General features: G+C 39.3%; 2 protein-coding genes across 3 annotated transcripts; both read right to left on the bottom strand.

Moving 5' to 3' along the window:
• Nucleotides 1-77: 77 nt before the first annotated feature.
• kera (keratocan) lies at nt 78-4,873 on the bottom strand. 2 transcript variants are annotated; one of them, XM_032504625.1, is made up of 3 exons: nt 4,633-4,873; nt 1,135-2,009; nt 78-957 (listed from the first exon to the last, which is right to left on the bottom strand). In XM_032504625.1, exons 2-3 carry the CDS (start codon nt 1,994-1,996, stop codon nt 788-790), a joined length of 1,032 nt encoding a protein of 343 aa, XP_032360516.1. In that variant the 5' UTR covers nt 1,997-2,009; nt 4,633-4,873; the 3' UTR covers nt 78-787. The 2 variants fall into 2 exon arrangements, with proteins under 2 accessions (XP_032360516.1, XP_032360515.1); XM_032504624.1 differs by lacking the exon at nt 4,633-4,873 and adding an exon at nt 2,977-3,097.
• Nucleotides 4,874-8,989: 4,116 nt separating this feature from the next.
• lum (lumican) lies at nt 8,990-13,130 on the bottom strand. The gene is made up of 3 exons (XM_032504626.1): nt 13,035-13,130; nt 10,777-11,658; nt 8,990-10,401 (listed from the first exon to the last, which is right to left on the bottom strand). Exons 2-3 carry the CDS (start codon nt 11,651-11,653, stop codon nt 10,247-10,249), a joined length of 1,032 nt encoding a protein of 343 aa, XP_032360517.1. The 5' UTR covers nt 11,654-11,658; nt 13,035-13,130; the 3' UTR covers nt 8,990-10,246.
• Nucleotides 13,131-19,264: the final 6,134 nt, after the last annotated feature.

Genomic DNA, 19,264 nt, shown 5'->3' with positions numbered 1-19,264 from the left:
TGGAGTTGTATAAACATGACAAAATTACACTTGGGCACATTTTCAGATGTTTTTATTTAAATTAAAGACAATTACAATGAAATGTCTTGCTCAGTTTATTCAGAATAATTATCAGAATTAAAAAGTGTGTTGGCATTTTTTTTTTAAACAGTTATCCCACGTCTTTGTATACAAAACGTTAAGGAATATTGGCCATGAATATTCACAGGTTTCTACTTATTTTCCCACGATATTAAATAAAAATAAATTACCTACAGGAAATAAGCATGTCATAGAATAGAGTAGAGATAGTATAAACCTAGAACACAAGATCATTCATTTGGCTTTAACTCTACAAGTATAAAGTAAAGGTTTTCCTGAAACATTAGAAAAAATAAAAAGTGATATTTTGCCTAATAAGCTTTGCCTCCTGCTCAAAGAAGCATAATGACAATAAATCCTCAACATGTCATAAACACATTTTGTCCTCCTATCCGTCTAAATCACTGTCATGCTATGTTATAATCAGATTTTCATTCTAATTTGTACATGCAGATGTTTAAACCAAAATAAGGCACATCTAATTGTCAACAGCTTGCAGTGTCAGTAAAGCTTCTAACCCATCAGTTCCTCAATTTTGTTCTTTCTTTTAGATATTTTTCGTATTTCATGGCAATGAAACAAGTTGCGGCCAACTAGTGTCAAATTGAGCTTCACAAAAATGCAAATATGACTCACATCAAAATTGTTGCATGGATTCACATATCATAATCAGTTGAAGGAAATGAAAATGTAACTAAGATTTATTTTAGATGACAATGGATCTCAGGAGACGGAAGCACAGAATGACATCCCTGGGAATTGGTGGTTTAATCTCATTGCCATCCAGTCTAAGGTAGCGCAGTCGAGGAACACTTTCATTGATAGAGTCATCCACAGTGTCAACGGCGACAGGACAGACGTTGGTGCCACTTACACCTGCAAATACAAAAAGGGAATGAATGAGTACAATAGCATTGCAGGATATCTTTCGGAAAAAAAACCCTACTTAATAAATGCATAGAAGAAACACACTGTGCATCTATGTACAGTTCAAATGAATCACTAAATTCAGAAAAAAGCAGTAGGTGCTTTGGGAAAATGTCACAGACTTACTTTTGATATTGTTGTGGTCAAGGTGAAGGTGTTCGAGGCCTGAGGAAATGAGGGGAACCTCAGTCAGAAGATTGTGGGACAGCTGCAAGTCCAAAATGCTGGAGACATTAAACACATTTTTCGGAACTCCACTGCTGCCAAGCTTGTTGTGGTTGAGCCTCAGAAATGCCATTTTTGGCAAACGTTTGAAGTAGCCAGCTGGGATCTTATCGATGTTGTTGCCATCAAGGAAAAGTTGGGTAGTGGTGGGTGGTAAGCCAAGTGGCATGCTACTCAGCTGGTTCTTGGCTAGATTGATCTGTACAAGGTTGTTTAGACCCTTCAGGCTCACCTCAGTCACATCTTCATCCATCAGCTTGTTCCCCTGGAGGTCCAAGAGGTTGAGCTTATCCAGACCAAGGAAGACACCAGCAGGGATCTTGGAAATTCTATTGCGAGAGAGAAGTAGATGCTCTAGGCTAGCTGGCAGGGGAGATGGCACAGAGGACAAGAGGTTGTCATCCATGTAAAGGTGCGCCAGCTGAGACATTGTACTTAGGACACCTTCTTCCACTCCCTCACTGGAGATTTTGTTGCGGTTTAGGTTCAGCCAGCGCAGCTGTGTGGCGTTACGCAGGGCATCTGCTGACAGGACCTCAATTAGATTGTTCTGCAGGTAGAGATACCATGTATGAGTAGGGATTTTGGGAATGCTCTTGAGGCCTTTATTATCACAGTAGACAGCACGAGGGAAGTTGGTGGGGCAGCGACACTCTTTAGGGCAAGCTTGAATCTGGGCCATGTATTCCTCATATGGCATGTCCTGGCCAAGAACTTGCCCCACCAGGCACAAGGTGCAGAGAAGACTCAGGAGAAGTGCCATTTCGCTGCCCAATCTATAATTCAAAACAAGAGACAAAACAATATTATAGATGGTTACACTGGCTTTAAGACAGAATAGGACAAATTGACATCAGAATGCCCTAGATATTCAAGATCAATAGGATCAGGTAAGGTGTTACAATTTGCATTGCAGAATTGGGAAAACACTGTGATTGATAACCAATACAAGTGTTTGTATTTGAGAACCTGTGTTCGTTTTGTGATTCTAGATTAACAACAGTCTTGGTATGGCCTTTACAGTGACACTCCAGAAATCTAACATACAGTCACTTTAAATGCTGCAAATCATGTAGCTGGAATCAAATGCCACGCATCTCGCAGTCAACTTGCTTTGTTTTGTACAGCTGATGCAATGGTACATGCAAATAATCACGTATGCAAGCAATGCACACATTCAATTGAGGTACTGAACTGAATTCTTCCTCATTAGGGATGGCAGTCAGTTCAGGGAAAGGGCAGATGGCCTGGTACAAGCCACTGACAGGGGTAAAGGACAAAAAATATGATGCAAAAGTGGGATACAATGCAAAAATGGGGGGGTGATGCAATATAAAAAAGAAGCACAAAAAAAGTGAAACAAACAAAATCTTTCCACCCATTTCTTAAGCCTCTACTTGATTCCTCTCAGCAGCCATCTGGTACTTGTTCAATTCTTGATGCACTCCAATTTTGTCTGGAATTCATTTGCAGAGGCCACATTTTTTCATTGATGCACGCACTTCAAAGACAAAGCCGGCACACCTGTTTTGAGAGATGTGCCTTTGCTTTCTCACTGTACAGGGGTCAAAGCTTCTTGACCCAGCTTTGAGAAACAAAGTGTGGCACAAATAATTAAAGTGTGATCCGTGCATCCTTAAAGCTAAAGCCCAATCACTTCTTGCAAGACAAACATTTCCCAAATAACCAATCAGTTATCCAGACGTGGTATAAATGCCTTTGCCTTCCAGGAAGCCAGCTCACCTTAAACTCTGTAAATTCCCTCTTGCCTATGTTCCTCCTCAGCAAGTTACCAAGCGCAGTCCCAAATAATGAGGATGTACCTTTCGCTTACCTGTATTTGTACCACTAGTTTTTTCATTCACCCGGTGCCAACCACTCATGAGGACACCAAAGCTTCTCTTGGCCAATGAGATTCTCCCAGGATTAAAGGTCACAATCCCATGATGGTGTATAGTGTGCTAAGCCTTTTTAGTACTTGAGACATGGCCCACTTACAAACAGGCTAATACAAGCCTACAGTTCCTGTTCTTTTTCGTTGACTTCCAAGGCACGTTGCACTCTAATTAAGTACAACACGTTGTCTGCAGACATGGTAGGTGATGGTGTTATGGGATGGAGGTCAGGCTTAATCTGGGGGGATTTTGCTGCATCCTGGTCAAGCAAATTGTTTTTGTAAAAGCTATTCCAGCATCATGATCGGTGACCTTTTAACATGCCAGCATGAGGTTGCGCTAATTTCAAGTGATGACGCAAAGTTTTAAATGCAGCAGGGTAATCCCATCTGAGCTGTGTGAGGTTGGAGCAAAACTTATCCATAGTCAGCCATATAACCTCATCAGAGCTCCTCCTCTGTTTACCAAGGTGCATTTATTTACAGTAATCATTTATCTACACGTTTGTAATCTTGTATTATCAGTTAAATGTCCAGACGTTAGCCCTGACCACGTTTATGGGAACTGTACTTCAAAGACAAATTGCCATCTACATGAACGGACAAGTTTGCAGTACTGTACTACTTGAACTCAAACTTGGTGTGATTTCATAGAAACTGTTACTGACTTGCACACACAACAGATGGGGTAATAGTCATTAATAATGTGCATCGAGATTTAAAATGGTGAAAATGGTGATTCCGGGGTTCACGTATCTGCAAAATGGAACAGATATTACTGAAAACAAATGTTGGCTACAATCTGCCTGACAGACTAAGGAGAAACACATGCATAGAAATATGATAATGCGTATTTCCTGCCAGGGGCTTTGTGTTTGAGCCAGCTATGTTAATTATACAACGGGTTGTATTTGCACTGCATGGGTTTTGCAGGATCTGTTCCAGTTGATGGCTTTGCTCAAATTCACTTCATGACTTTGAAACACTTGGAAGAGATTGCATGACTTACTGCATCCAGAGCAGAGAAAGTAACTGTCTTATGTGGAAAAAACAGGTTTGGAAGTGAAAGTGACTTTCCAAGATGTGTGTCATTTACAAACGTTGAACAGCCACAGTTTGTTTTTTACTTCTCAGTTCATTCACTCTTAGGCTTGATTGTTAAACTATTGCTAAATTGATTGATTACAAAAGTGTCTATCAATCAATATATCTTGTTCCTGACGTTAAACATTCATAAAATGAAGTGTGACTGAGAGAAAAAATGCATGTGACAACTGAGACATTAACATTAAATATTTTCAAAGCCTCCTTTTATTTGCAAGGTTACTTCCCCACTTTATGTGTTACCTAGAGGTTCTGAAACACAATATGGCATGGTGCACCATGTGAAAGGTAATAATCAATCCAATCAGATGCAAACTCTATGAAAAATGCATGGTCCAAGCCTTTCACTGCCCCCTCTCTCAAACAGATGTATTATGAAAGAAAGATAGGATCATCTTTACCTGCTCCTCCAACAGGTGTGGTTTGGTTCTTCTGCTTCTCCAATGAATAGCTCTGAGGATTATCCACAGTGTCACTGTCTATTCCAATTAGACTTCTTGGTTTGATTCCCCTTAGGATGCTGCACTTTGTTCAAAAGTTGAACAGAGAGGATGGAGCATGTGTTGTTGGCGGGAGGATGATTGTGTTAGTTGGGATGTCCTTTCAGAATTTGTGTTGCCTACTTTTCTACCAGCCCAGCAGTGTTTTTCCGCCTCTTCTCATTTGTTTGGTTGGTAGAAAAAGTCACAAGGGTGGTGTAGGGGTAAAACTGCTGTCACTCCACCCCACTTACCCTTTTGGTCTACAATGGAGGATTCACTCCTTACCCATTGTGCTGGGGGATGGGTGCACAACCATTTTATGACACATTTCAGCTGACAGGCCACACGGGTGTGTTTACTAGGCTGTCAGGTGAGGTAAGAGAGGAGCTTAGAGAGGTCTGATCTCAGACATTCACACCCAACTTTTTACAGGAAGATTCCCTTCTTTTTCTTTTACGACCCAGATCTTCTTTTGTACTTTTCCCTGTATCAGTGATAATATATTACTCAATGACATCACTGTAGAAGGTTTTTACAATTCATTGGCAGAAACAGCTTCGCAACACAACAGTGTATATTGTGGTAGAGCAGGAGCCCCAGATCACTAATAAAGTTAACCACTTTGTTGAAGTAAAAATTTGACCTTATTAGTTTTATAGTGTCTCACCCTTAAGATGTCATGGAAAATTGGAATTCCAGTAAACCTGGTGCTGTTGACAGCCATTTATACTAGTATTGTTGTGCACATTTATTTTGATGTTTTTCAATATTTATCCAAAGATGAAGAGGCAAATCAAGCTGCATGTGTGCACATCAATATTTGAAGAATACTAATGTCCTGTTATTCCACAATTTCTTTTTTATTTGAAGTATTTTTTTCCCTCATTGTTTTTCTGCATGTTCAGTCAAGACTCAAAAACTATTGGATAGATTTTTTGAAATTTTGATTCCCAGATGATAAATCCTAATGACTTTGGTGATCCCCTGACATTTCCTCTTGTGCCACCATGAGGTTAATTAGTGGTTTCAAGTGAAATGTTTTGACAGCTTTTGGATGGATTGCCATTCAATTTGGTAAACAAATACTATGCACCTCTCAGGAAAATTTATGCTAACACGCTGAGCTAAGATGGTGAACATGACTAACATCATACCTGCAAATGCTTGTTAGCATTGGCATTGTGAGCATGTTAGCGTGCTGCAGTTTGCTGCAGTTTGCATTTAGCTCAAAACACTGCTGCGCCTAATAGAGATTCACAGTGATTTAAACTCTTAGTCCTGCTGTTATATGTATGAGTGGGTAACAAGGAAACACATATATATTTATATACATATATATATATATATATATATATATACAACTTCAAATTTTAACCTATATTACATAGTTTCTGTCGCCTCCATGAAGAATTCTAAATAATGACACTGTTGATGCGTTTACATGATACAAGCCTTCCGTGATTGCTCACATGCCCCCCACCCCTCCTCCACACGGTTGCTAGTAGCCAAAGACGACATGGAAGATTAAAAAAACATGATGGACTCTTCAGAAAAGGTAATTATCTTCACCCAAACTTCTGTCCGGGAATGTTACCGTTCAACACAATCTTCTGAACATAGCCATGCTGAGAAACACAGAGAGAGTACTGTGAAGCTGAAAGTCTAAATTATCTTTGTAGCAACTTTTATGTAACGGACGTTCAATAATATATAAAACTTACGCACTAAAGCTTTAAAAATGTAATTCCTTATGCACATGATCCTTGCTGCTGTGAAGTTCTTGGACAAGGGTGAGACAAGAGAAAGGTACAGAGATGGGGTGAGAGCTTGGAATAAAAGAGGAAGGGAAATATATAACAAACATTAGGAGAGAGTGTCAGTCAAGTGACAATCTTTGGAAAAAAGTTTGAGACAGAATATGAATAACAGAAATAGGTCTTTGGAGTTGGGTTGCCAGGCTGCAACAGCTGATTATACTTTCACACACCATCTGTAACAGGAGGATGTGAGACATAAGACTTTATAAAAGGACGTTATTGTCTAGACACAGGCAGCAGGAGCTCCACTCAGGATTTAAATAAGGGAGACCCAGGAGGAAGAGGAGGAAATTGTCCTAGATTGGGAATCTGTACAAAGGACTATAAAAACATGTGGAATGTGAAAAAGCTGTTAAAACAAACATGTAACAAGTTGTAATGGTAGTGGCAGTGAGTCGACTGCTAAAGCTTTTACCTCCTGACTGGTATTGGATGGCACAGAGAAGTGTTGGGTATTTAAATCAGCTCCCAGCACCTCCAAGACAGAGGACTACTGACGTTCATTTTTACATAAGCGGGTCAAATTTGAAAAACTCAACTTTACAGCTGGCTCTAATTACAAACACCTAGCAGGAATCAAATGGGACATCTGGAAGCCATTCCTATTATAACTATAAATGCCACACATCTAATCAACTAATTTACAATCTTTAAATAATGTCTGCTCTAATGGAACCTTTGACTAATACTCTAAGAATAAACTAGTGGTTTATGCCCATTTGGTACACATCTGCCAGGATTAGGGGTGTTGTAACAGTTAGTCCACAGCTTTGTAAAGATGTTATTGATACTATAAAAAAGGATTTGTCATACAACATACCCTGTGACTATGAATCTTGCTCTTGATTTATTATCCACAGTGTCAGTGCATTCATATATCACAAGTTCATTTTAAAGGATATAGAGAATATAGACTTTTCCAAACAACATATCAGTTCCATATAAAGATGTATTCAGTCTTCTTAAGGCTAAAATGGATGGTATCCTTTTGAAAGATGCTGCAGAAACCAAAAGGAATGTGCTGATTTTAAAGTTTTATTTCCCTCTCGCAGACCATGAAAACATTCTCAGACTCTTCAATTACAAGACTAAAAGCACTTCACGCCCAAAAGGGGCCAAAACTATAATAATAAACATTATTATTACTCTCTTAATGTTTTGTTGTGACCTTTTGAGATGCAAAAAAGAGGAGTAAAAATGTTTTCTCTATAGAAAAATGGCACAAGAAACCTTTTGATGAACCTGCATTAATCAGTCTTTAAATTCAAGACTTTTGTCTAGAAGTGAGCCTGAAAAGCCAAATGTGCAGACTAAAATGATCTTATTGGAAACATTACACTAGGACAGACCTCTCTGAGAACTGTTTGTGTTATCGCTCCACAGGAAAGAATTACTGAAAAAATTAAGTAGACTACTTTGAATTTGTTATGGGATATTTGTGGTTTCGGTCTGAGACAGTTGATAGGGTAGATTTATGCAGAAAATATCTTAAAGCTACAGTATTGAGAAAAACCCTGCAACCCCTGCATCCCTCCAGGACCAACAGTTTTTTTGTTTATCTCAAAGCTACATTGAAACGTAGGACGGAATCAAAATGATAGGTTCTTTACGTCACTACTGCAGATAAACTTGAAAGGCACAAAGTGAAATCTGGGTAACAGAAGTTACAGATGAAGACCACAAGGTATGGCTCTTTAAAATCAGTTGGGCAACGAATGTGAACAGGGTATCTAAGAGGCAACAGGGCCTTGGGGAATAAATAAATGCATCTTTCATCTGTCTTAAAAAGTCTTTCCTTTTGTAAATCCCAAAGATTTAGGCCGGAAGGGAAGATGATAGCTGCCAAAAATGACAGCACACTCTACAGAGTAAATCTGCAACTAATCATGTCCTGTCATAATGTTGTAGTATTTCTGCGGACTAAACGTACTGTTGATTGTGCTGTTTTGTTTGTTGTTTCCATTCACTTGGCTTCATCCTGTTCCTAAAACCAGACTACAAGAAAGGGGTTCCCAATGTTCATAATCCATATGGTCACTACGTGTTTTGAACCATTATAGAGCAATATGATTATTACTTTACAATGCAGTTAGTGACATCAATGCAGAAATTTGCCGAGATACCCAAATGTGGTTAAATTGTTTTATTATATCAACCAAATGTCTTTCTGGCAACCCCAGACTGCTTGATTAATAGTGGCTATTACAGAATTAATCTAATATTTACTAACAATTTTTTAAAACTTTATTTATAAACCATTTATACAGGATGCCTTGTTAAGAAGTGGTACACAAATTAAAGTTTTAGCAAAAAAAATGTATCAGCAAATAAAAATCAAAATACAAGGCCATCCTTTCATTTCATTTATCCTTAATCAATTAATATGGCTTTATCAGTTTGTTTCCATACATGATCGAAATTAATTACAGCAGGCTTAAAAAGCGATACCATACAAATACTGTAAGTTGGAAACATGGTTTATTCGACTGTGTCCGGTTTTCTCACAGCAAATCCAAGAGCAGTTACCGAGTCAAAGGCCAAAAAAGAAATCACGATCAAATGAAAAATGACCTAAACAAAATGTGATATTCTAATAACATAACTTCGTTAATGACAATCCTGAATTCATGACACTGCTGTCAAGTTGACTTTGTATCGGTAAGAAGCATTTATCAAATATGGTGAACAACAACGTAACAATGAGAGCGCCTTAACTGCAAAAGCTGTAGTTTATTATAAAAAATGGTACCATTGGTTGCATGCAAGTAATGCAAATGTATACAAATCAGCAATGTGCATGAAAGTGGACAGCTATGAAGTAAAATAACGTAAAGAAACAATTTGACTCTTCAATCATTTCAACGCTTAACTGAGCAGAGAAAGTCCAGTAGTTTAAAGGAAAGTACCAATGCCTTTTAATCATGTGCCATTTATTCCACTCTTCACAGAGAGCTAAGTCCTGATGGACTTAAATCGTGAATTATGTATCTGCCTTACCTTAAAACAACTTTGATTTATTCAGGAGTGGGACTTTTATGTTACCGCTGTTTTACATTTGTTCATGATTTCTCACATTTGGCACCACACACTTAAATTTGAGTACACAATCCTTGTACGCTGGTCCTTTGCACAGCAATGGATTATTTGTTGTACCCACATTATATTATACATGCTAAACATTGGAACATACAAGACGGACAACAAAATGACGTTTGATGATTTAATTGAGACATTGGAGCCATCATTTACTCCATTGTGTCTATATTCAATGTAATCAAATGCAAGTTTGGAATGTTTAAAGTGTGTGTCTTTTTAATCAAAGCAGATTAATCAATTTTTATTCACAGAACTTTTGGTCCTGCACTTTTTGTATTTTTGTAATTTTTTTTTCTATTTTTTTGCCTTCATTATTATGTGAACAATGACAATATTCAAAATCTTAAAATCCTTTCTTTGATGTTTGACTATTTGCCAATAGTATGCTGCAAACTTGTTGCTGGCTTCTTTTGCCATAAAATTTGCCCAGCTCTTTATTCAATATATGTATTATAATTGATGAATATGCCATTACCGTGCATCAGATTTGCATACTACTTATGTGCAAGGGCATATGCAAGGGATATTACTCTATTTTAATCCAGAAGGCTTTGGGCTGAGCCATATAATGGTAGTGGAGAAGGGGGGTAATGGAAAGGTCACAGATTTGAGGGAGGTCCTTATTCAAACATGACATCTGAAAGTTGGCGGAGGCAGTTGGAGGAGTCATAGGGCATGCTGCTTTGTGTGATGTTGTTGGCGTCCAGACGCAGATGCCTCAAGTGGGAATAGTTGACAGGAGTTACATACTTGCAGAAACTTGCCAGGTCAAACTCTACAGAGAATAAAAAAATGATTATTAGTTAATTAGTTATTATATACCTTTTAACCACCTTATACAGACCAATAAGACGAGGAAGCAAGCAATACACACTTTCTGTGGTTTGATGCTATTTTTTTCTAATCCGTCTGCAAAGGCAGTGAAGAAGAATGCAAGCCAACAATCATAGATGGAAATAATGCATGATTCAAAGTATTTACAAAAGTAGGCTCAGCAAAAAATGTTATGAGAAAGGTAAAGCAGTAAGCTAAATGATACACACAGCATACTTTGTTGAGACAAACTAAACTCCAAATGGCATCTTTAAGAAAATAGTCAAATAGTTGAAGAATGCTTTTAGAAGAGTGAAGATTGACAGTTGCCACTCACTGTTGATTTCGTTGGCCTGGAGGTAGAGTTGCTCCAGCCGCTCGTTGATCTCAGGGATGGACTTCAGTTTGTTGAAAGACAGGTCCAGCTCCACGAGTGATGTCACATTGAACACTCCAGAAGGGAGTCCAGAGTCCACCAGCTTGTTGTTGGAGATCCTTAGGTACTGCAGCGAGGGCATCTTGTTCAGGTATCCTGCTCCGACACTGTCAATCTCGTTGTAGTCAGCGTAGAGAATTTCCAGTGAACTGGGAACTCCGGCAGGCAGCTTCTTCAGCTTGTTGTGGCTCACGTCCAGGGACAGCAGCTTCTTTGGCCCTTTGAACGCCCCCCCGATGGCATCGGACGTTAGCTGATTGTGCTGTAGGTTGATGGAGGTCAAGTTCTCCTTGTCAGTCAAGAGTCCAGAGGGGAACTTGGATAACATGTTGTGCATTAGCTTCAGCTCATCAAGGGACTTTGAGGGAGGGACAACTGGCTCTGTCAGGTTGTTGTAGCTGAAGAATAGCTTCTCCAGGCCTGTAAGTTTGTCGAGTGTGCCCTTTGCTATCTTAGCATTGGTAATCTGGTTGTAGTCAAGTACCAGCCAGCGAAGTCCATCAGTGACATTATCAAACACTCCTGCCTTGATCTCTTCTATCTGGTTGTTCTGGAGGTACAGGTACTTGATCCCTGTTGGGACTACTGGAACAAACTTGAGCTTGCGGCTGTCACAATACATGGCAGTGGGGAAGTTGATTGGGCAGTCGCATTCTTGATTACAGTTGGGCCCTGAGGGTCCTTGCATAAAATTAGGCTGGTAGTCATAATAATCATTATACTGAGACAGGGCCACGCTGACCAATACGGCCAACAAGGGTACACGGAGAGGGAACATAACGTCTATGGATCCAACAGACAGAAGGGAAGGGGAGGCAGAGGAAACATTAGAAAGGTTAGAGGGGTCAAGAGCATATTATATTTCTATAATATTATATACATAACTAATGAAATAAATGAGACATAAATAATGCTTTGTTCAAGGTTTTTATAGTTAGAATTCTGGTGGTGCAATAGGATTTATTAATTAAAAAAAGAAAACTAAAGAATGAAAGAACTATAAAACAAAACTCTATTATGCTAGAGCAGGAGTCAGCAACATCAGGCACACGTGCCACCATTGACATGCGGTAGATCAACCACTGGCACACTAGCAGTAAGTGTGCATACGTTTTTGGGAAATATTCCAACCCGCATGCCAAATGACCTCTTTCACAGCCACTGGCAGGAGTATAGCCTGTTATTTACGATAGTTTGATTGACTTTTTCCCCGTCCACATTCCACGAAGACCCACCCTACTCTGCCTCTGATTGGCTTACGTTGTTGTGTTCTTCACAGAATGGCAGGCGTAATGACGACATGGCCAATGCTTGACAAAAACATTTAAAAATGGCACTTCATATTTAAAACGGTTGCCAACCCCTGTGCTAGAGAGATGTCAATCATACCCACCCACCTATACCATTTTATCACACCCACTTCGCAGAGTATTATATCATCGACAAAGAGTTCATTTTAACCAACTAGATCCCTGGATTCCTCGATTCAATTATCTGTGTTGAATCCCATCATTACAGCTGCAGTTTGAAGCAAACTTTATCGCTCCCAGCACCACCATCAATCAACTTGACACATTTCTAGATAAACCCACTGGGAGCAATAATGCAACACAGATGTCCAAGAGTAAACACTACATATATATATGATATTGAAGACTGTATTATTTATGAAACACCAAATAAAGTGATTTCTGTACTTTTACTTCATAAACAATGGTGTAAATACACAGTACAATGAACTTAAACCAGACATATGACTAATTTAGGATCATGATTGTACAACATCAACAATGCAGACACTGCAGAACCAGAATGAGTAAATCCAGACACATGAAAAATGCAGATAGAAACTGGATCCAAGTGCAACAGATTGTTTTCAAGGGTCTCAAGTTGTGGAAATCTATGAAACAGTCCTAAAAATGCACTACAGATCTATATAAACATGTAAGATCTAGACTAATACACTATTATTCACAAACAATATGCACATCATCAAACTTCTACCACTTTTTGTTCCATGCACTGGTATTCTTGCCTTCTCTGTTGCTGCACTAGCCACTGCTCAAAAGTGACATCTGAAATTCCCATCCGGAAAATAGAATCAAAGAGTAATAATCAAACAGGAAATCACAAATGCATGCCTCCACATGCAAGCTTACCTGCCGTTCTCACTCTTTGTGTGTGTGGGGTGGAGGGCCAGAACAGTGTGGTGTTCAAAAACTGGAAGTCTCTGGAGAAAAACACAGAAGGAAAGAAGGAGAGAGGGGGAGGAGAGAAAGAGAGAGAGTGGTTAATGCAAAGACAAAGAGGGAGGAGGGGAGGCTTCTTCAGCAAACTGGAGTCAGGTCGTCATGTAAATTTAAGGTGTCATCAGCATGAATGTCTGGGGCATCTTCCAAAAACTGCTGTTAACTAACAAGGGACAGGTGCAACAAGGAACGGGAACTTTATACAACGAAAAGCAAATTGATTTCTGATGCTCTCAATATTACTTCTACCTTTTCTAAAGTTTGTCACCTTTTTTGGTAATTGTTCTTCCCCAAGGAGGTGCGTGCAAGCTGAAAATCAAGTTACAGATGGGGAAGATATTGTGGAAAAATGGAGAGAGTAGGAGAAACTGTGTGGAAAAATGTGAAAACGATCTCTGGCAGTCGTTGAACCCAGACGCCGGTTGTGAAGAGGAATAAATACAACCGTACCTCTCGTGCTGTGAAAAAGGCTTTGGAAAATTTGACAAAAAGGTTATGAGACAACCAGAGACTTGCATAACACTTGACACACACATTTCTTCTCCTCTGTTGTTGACCAATGGCATGGGACTGTAAGGGGTGAAATGTAGGTTAAAGCAGATCCAATTCATCCCATATGTCTGCTATGACTTCTTATCTTTTCATTCGTTCACCCCAACAGTGTTCTTCTCCAGAAGCTCTGAAATCACACTCATTTCCCACTGCACATGTACATGCATTAAGTACTTCTCTATACAAACAGAGAGACAATTGACCAATATGGACAAGGGTGGTGTCCTACTCGTATATACGTGCAGTTGAGGAAGGGGATGGGTGAGATAAACGGCCAAATGTTACCCCCATTTGTTGTTGGACGTCCGTCACACCAAGCTCACCGGGAATTGACGCCTGGATTGAATTGGTCGCAGTGCAGTCTGTTACTCTACTCACATACCATCCTTAGAGACCATGTTGGACACATTTCTCGTGTGAGGAAAACTTTCATACCTCACATTCTAAATCAAAATATCTGAGTTCCCAAGACATTTCTCCCCCACCAGACAATCAGTATAGCAAACGTTGAGCTTTTTATGTCCTTGCTTTGCATCTGCAGGCTTATTTGACCCACATAATCATCTTGTTTATTGACTAATGCATTTGTAAAACAATACATTTGGCTTTGATAATATAATACTAATTAGATCTATTGACATTTTAACATTTGTTTTTGTCTGAATGGTGCAATGGGTGATAAGCACTGCAAGGAATTTTGTGTAACTTAGTTTTCATTGCCTGCCACACTGTTTAGCTGAATACACAGATAGCGTATAACAAAATGAAAAAACAGTGAGGCATGAAGGGAAGGTTCATGCTTCTGTTGATTGGCCCAAAGGATTCTTTTGCAGACTCCCCATGGAATGTTCCTTTATTGTTGACGCATGCTTTTTAAACATTGGAAAAGTGGATGGAAACAGTATGAAGACCAAAACAAACAGTTTAAGTACCCAATTTAAGTACACAAAGCATCTCAAAACCTCCACAATGAGAAATCAAGAAGTAACTTTCAGCTGTTAGTCATCCAGGCAAACTTAATGCATCTCAGATTTTTGTTGTGAGAAGATACTAAATCTCCCACTAACTATTTCTCTATAACCAATTTTCACCTATTCAGGGAAGCTGTATATTTTATTTCTTCTTTACTCCTTTCTCTATCTGTATTTCTCTTTCTCTGAGTCTTTTCTCTCTTGATGACTTTGTTTCATAATAATAGATAAGAGATAGCTAATTTTTACTGCCAAATGTGTTTCTCCACTCCACATTCAGGGATTCACGCTCCGTTTACATGTGGCCGGGTATTTTTATAAACGGAAATTTCAACCTCTACGCTTTCAAAAATTGTGCAGAGCTGTCAAGAGCATGCCAAACCTGTAGGTGGCAGTGTAACGAGAAGTTCAAGTCCTTATTTGCCAATCAGAATCCAGATAATAGCAACAACAACAACAACAACAAATCATTTCCTCCCTCTTCTCTTCTCTTCCTCACTTCCTCGGTTGCTTAAACCTCCGTTTGTCTCAGTTTACATGCAAATGTGCATACAAAGATTTCCAAAATCTCCACTCTGGCTGGAGTTTTTAGAAAGACTCTTCCGAGGCGAATTCTCCATTTGCGTGTAACGAAGGCCAGAAACGAAGGGAAATGTCTCTGTTTTTCAAAAAATTATGTACGTGTAAACAGGGCCGTAGAGTCACAGTAAATGCCCAAAATACCGTGTGAGCAAGTCATTAGTATTGTTGGGTCAATAGTTTATACCCCCTTAAAGGTCACTTAACATATGTACCAAAAACTATTTAGAATCTAAACAATCTGAGTTGGTGAAGATTGCCTGAACTCTCCATAAAACCAGTTGTGATTCTAAGGTCTATTGGGGCCCTAGGCAAACATTTCTAGGGGGGCCCATTTTATCACCATCACTCTCTACAAATGCTGCTTATGGGCTCTAGTTCCGGCTACACCTTGTACTCCAAATCTAAAGACCTTTGCACATTTCACTTGATTTCTAAAGAGGTCGACCTTCCTGTTAAAAAGTAAGAGAAAGATTTAGCCCTGGAAATGGTTGCCACAAACACCCAGTTTGTAATACTGCAAATGCAAGGGCTTTCATCAGCGGGCCGTAGGCTCAATCTCCTCAATGGGCGATAGATAGTGACTTAACAGACGTTCATTTATATGAAATTCTTCAAGATTATTACTTTAAATGTGTGGTTAGTCTTTAATTATAGCCAGGGTGCAATTTGATTTGTGTGGGGGGGAATTTTCCCCCTATCTGGGTACATGTTTCCTTGCCTCTGCTGAATTATTTTTATCCATGGTGGGGACAAAATGTATCTCCCCCCCCCCCCCCCCCCCCCCCCCCCCCCCCCCCCCCCCCCCCCCACACACACACCTCAAAGTGATCAATGCTACTTCACCAGTAGACTATTAGCTACCTAAAATAGAAGTATTTAAAACTAAAGAGCTGTAAAATGAATAGTCTATAGTGCAATGGAACAATAAAATCCAAATCCAATCCGAAGTGAACTCTGCTCTCTGACTTGAGCGCTGGGTTTTAAGTTGATGCCACGTTGTGCTTGTCATTTTGAGATTATTTTCCATTAAATATTGAAGTGCTTATTTAAGTGTGTTGGCATGCTTGGCCAAGTAGCACTGTATTGAAAGGGGGATTTCATTCTTGCATGTTTGTTTTGTCGTGCATGACCAAAAAATATCCCTCCCTCTGCTTTTTTCACAAATCGCACCCTGATTATAGTACAGAGCCACACCTGATGTTACCTGTGCCCATTCAGCACAGGTGGCTCGTTTAGGTCTTTTCTCCAGGTTGAGAGTCCCATATTCCACATGTACTGCAATCCAATTCAGCCAACTCCACACTATGAAGAACACCTTTAAAAAGACACTTTCAATATAAGAGTATACTAATTTATGTGCACATCTAGTAAAGAAATACCCCTCGGTACATGCTGACCCTGAGCATTTCAAAGGTTACAAACCCCTTATACTGAATACAACAGCTTTCCATTGGTCCAAACACATTTCACATGTGTGCCCTTCATCAGTAAACTGTCCAAAATATTTATTTCTTTGAGGTTGGTGTGTTTTTTGTGTGAACCCAGTTTTTTGTGTGAACCCAGACTTAAGCTGTTCCAGACTATTCGTAGAGCGGAGGCTGGAAAACAGACATTTTGTCATTTTGCTTAGTCACTGTGCTTCTTCCCCACCAATGTGTTGATGTCTGCCTTATGGTCTCACATCCTTTCCATTAGACCAGATGGCAGACATTGGCTTTCTACACTGGTTTTCCTAATACTTTTGTTTTTACTTAACTGTAACTTGTTTAATTTCCCTATGGTGATGCCAAGCGCTGATTTATATTGGAACACAAATTAATGGAAGAACTAAACATAGACACAACTGTTTCCCATCCGTTCAAAATATTTGAGGGGTCAATCCGGATAGATTTTTTCTTTTTCTTTTGTCTTTTAAAAGTCAAAAGATAAAAATATAAGGAATATTCAACAAAATTAGTCAATGTTTCTGGCACGATTTGAAGCTACGTCAAGCAACATATATCATATTGAACACAATCACTTCCTGCTGCCAAGAATAATCAACATATCAGTCTGCTGATCTGTGCAGCTTTTGAAGGGGACATGTCAGAACAACTTTTTCAGTGTTTTTCTTCCACATACATTTGGGTAGTTTGAGTACCTACCAAACCATACTGTGAAATAAGCCACTCGTCAGTTTTTTGTGGGCTGCCCAAATCAGAAAGGATGAGATTTATCAAGCCATTCAGACTAGGCTCCCCTTCCTTTGCAGGCTCATTAGAACATACCACCCCCACCTGAGTATCTTCACCCACGGCTTTACAGTAAAGGTGAACCGTATTATTCTCGTAAGCCAATCAGAGAAGACTGGGCTTTTGGCAAGGGGGGTCTTAAAGAGACAGGTGCTAAAACAAAGTTTTTTTTTACAGAATTACAGGTGAATTAAGATTGACAGAATGAGAAAAAAATATTTTAACATTAAAATATGTAAACATGTAATGATCTAGTATCAACACAAAATTCAAGTTTGTGAACCTGAAAATGAGCATGATGAGTCTACTTTAACTGTCTTAGTTTGCTGGTCTAAAAGAACAACACACTATTCACATTGTGCCATTCATCTGGAACTTGTCCAGAATATTTCTTTGAGGCTTGGTGGTCTTTAACTGTGTTCCTGGCAATGTTTTTGTGAAGCAACTCAAAGCTGTTCCAAACTAATCTTATTGTGGAGGCTGGGGAACACACATTTCACTTAGTCATCCTGCTTCCTCCCCTCAAATATTTCTCACTTTTCTCAAAAAGTCATACACATTTCCTTGTTATGATGATTACGATATCCTTGACCAAGACGTTTAGGTTTGGGTCAATGCTTTTTGCATTAGAAGGGGTTCTTCAAACAAAACATTACTACGATTTTAATGTCAAGGTTTGATTTGTTTTCAAGTGAAAAACAACCGCCTTCCTGCAGGACTAGTGAATCAGCACTTATTATAATATATCATAGATGGACCAACAAAAGATAAAAACTGACAGTTTCAACAATCTGGCACTTGTAAAAGCCATATCTTATCTGGATCTTTCTTCCTCATCAACAGCACACATAGACACATTTACAGATAGGCCACATAAATAAGGAGCACATGCGCAAACAAAAAAAAGTCCATAACCAAGATACAAGCGGGACAAACATGAAGATCCAAGCAAGCACATTAGCCAACAGGGATATTCTTGGACTTCTTGGCACAGACACCCAGGCTTCTAATAAAATCTCAGACAGCACCCAGACACCGCCTTCTGTTCCTACATGTGGCCATGTGGTAAGCACCGTGCTTAAAACCAGAGACTCATCCCGAGGCAGGCCAAGTGATTCTCTCACCTTGTCTCTCATGGGCTCACACGTGCTGCAAGAGTGAACTGGCACTAAAATCAGTTGAGAAGAACTGCTTGACGCAACATACCTCTGGTCCATTTGTGAATAAATCACCCACCTGTATCCCACAAATCACCCTTTTCTTACAGTCTCTAAATTAAGGGATATAGTTAAATTACATTGTTTTCATATAACATCTTGTGCACAGTAATACTAGGGTTTAACACATTGGTGGTGGTGGTGTTTGTAGAAGTGATGTTTAGAGGAATTCAGTTTCATAATACAGGTATCAGACAGGTATAAGCCCAGGTGTTTGTGTGTAGCTACATTTGTTTAAAATAGTTTAGATTTGCAGATATAAACAACCTGAATACATGTGTAACACATCTGCTCTTCGGCACGATATCACCAGTCTTTACTTTTGACACGCAAGACAAGCACTTATCACACACACACACACACACACACACACACACACACACACACACACACACACACACACCACACATGCACAATCACAAGTGCATGTGAAAACACACTAAACAATGAGTGCACAGTTAGTGCAAATATGCTCCAAATTAAGTCAACAGAAACATATTTGCACACAAAACTGAAGTACTGTGCTTATGGTCCAGAGATGATAGACGTCTGTTGAGAAGATCAAGTTGCACAGTGCTTTTGCAACA

This window comes from Etheostoma spectabile, chromosome 23 (genome assembly GCF_008692095.1).
Source record: "Etheostoma spectabile isolate EspeVRDwgs_2016 chromosome 23, UIUC_Espe_1.0, whole genome shotgun sequence".
Lineage (NCBI taxonomy): Eukaryota > Metazoa > Chordata > Actinopteri > Perciformes > Percidae > Etheostoma > Etheostoma spectabile.
This window is presented reverse-complemented; position numbering and strand designations above follow the sequence as displayed.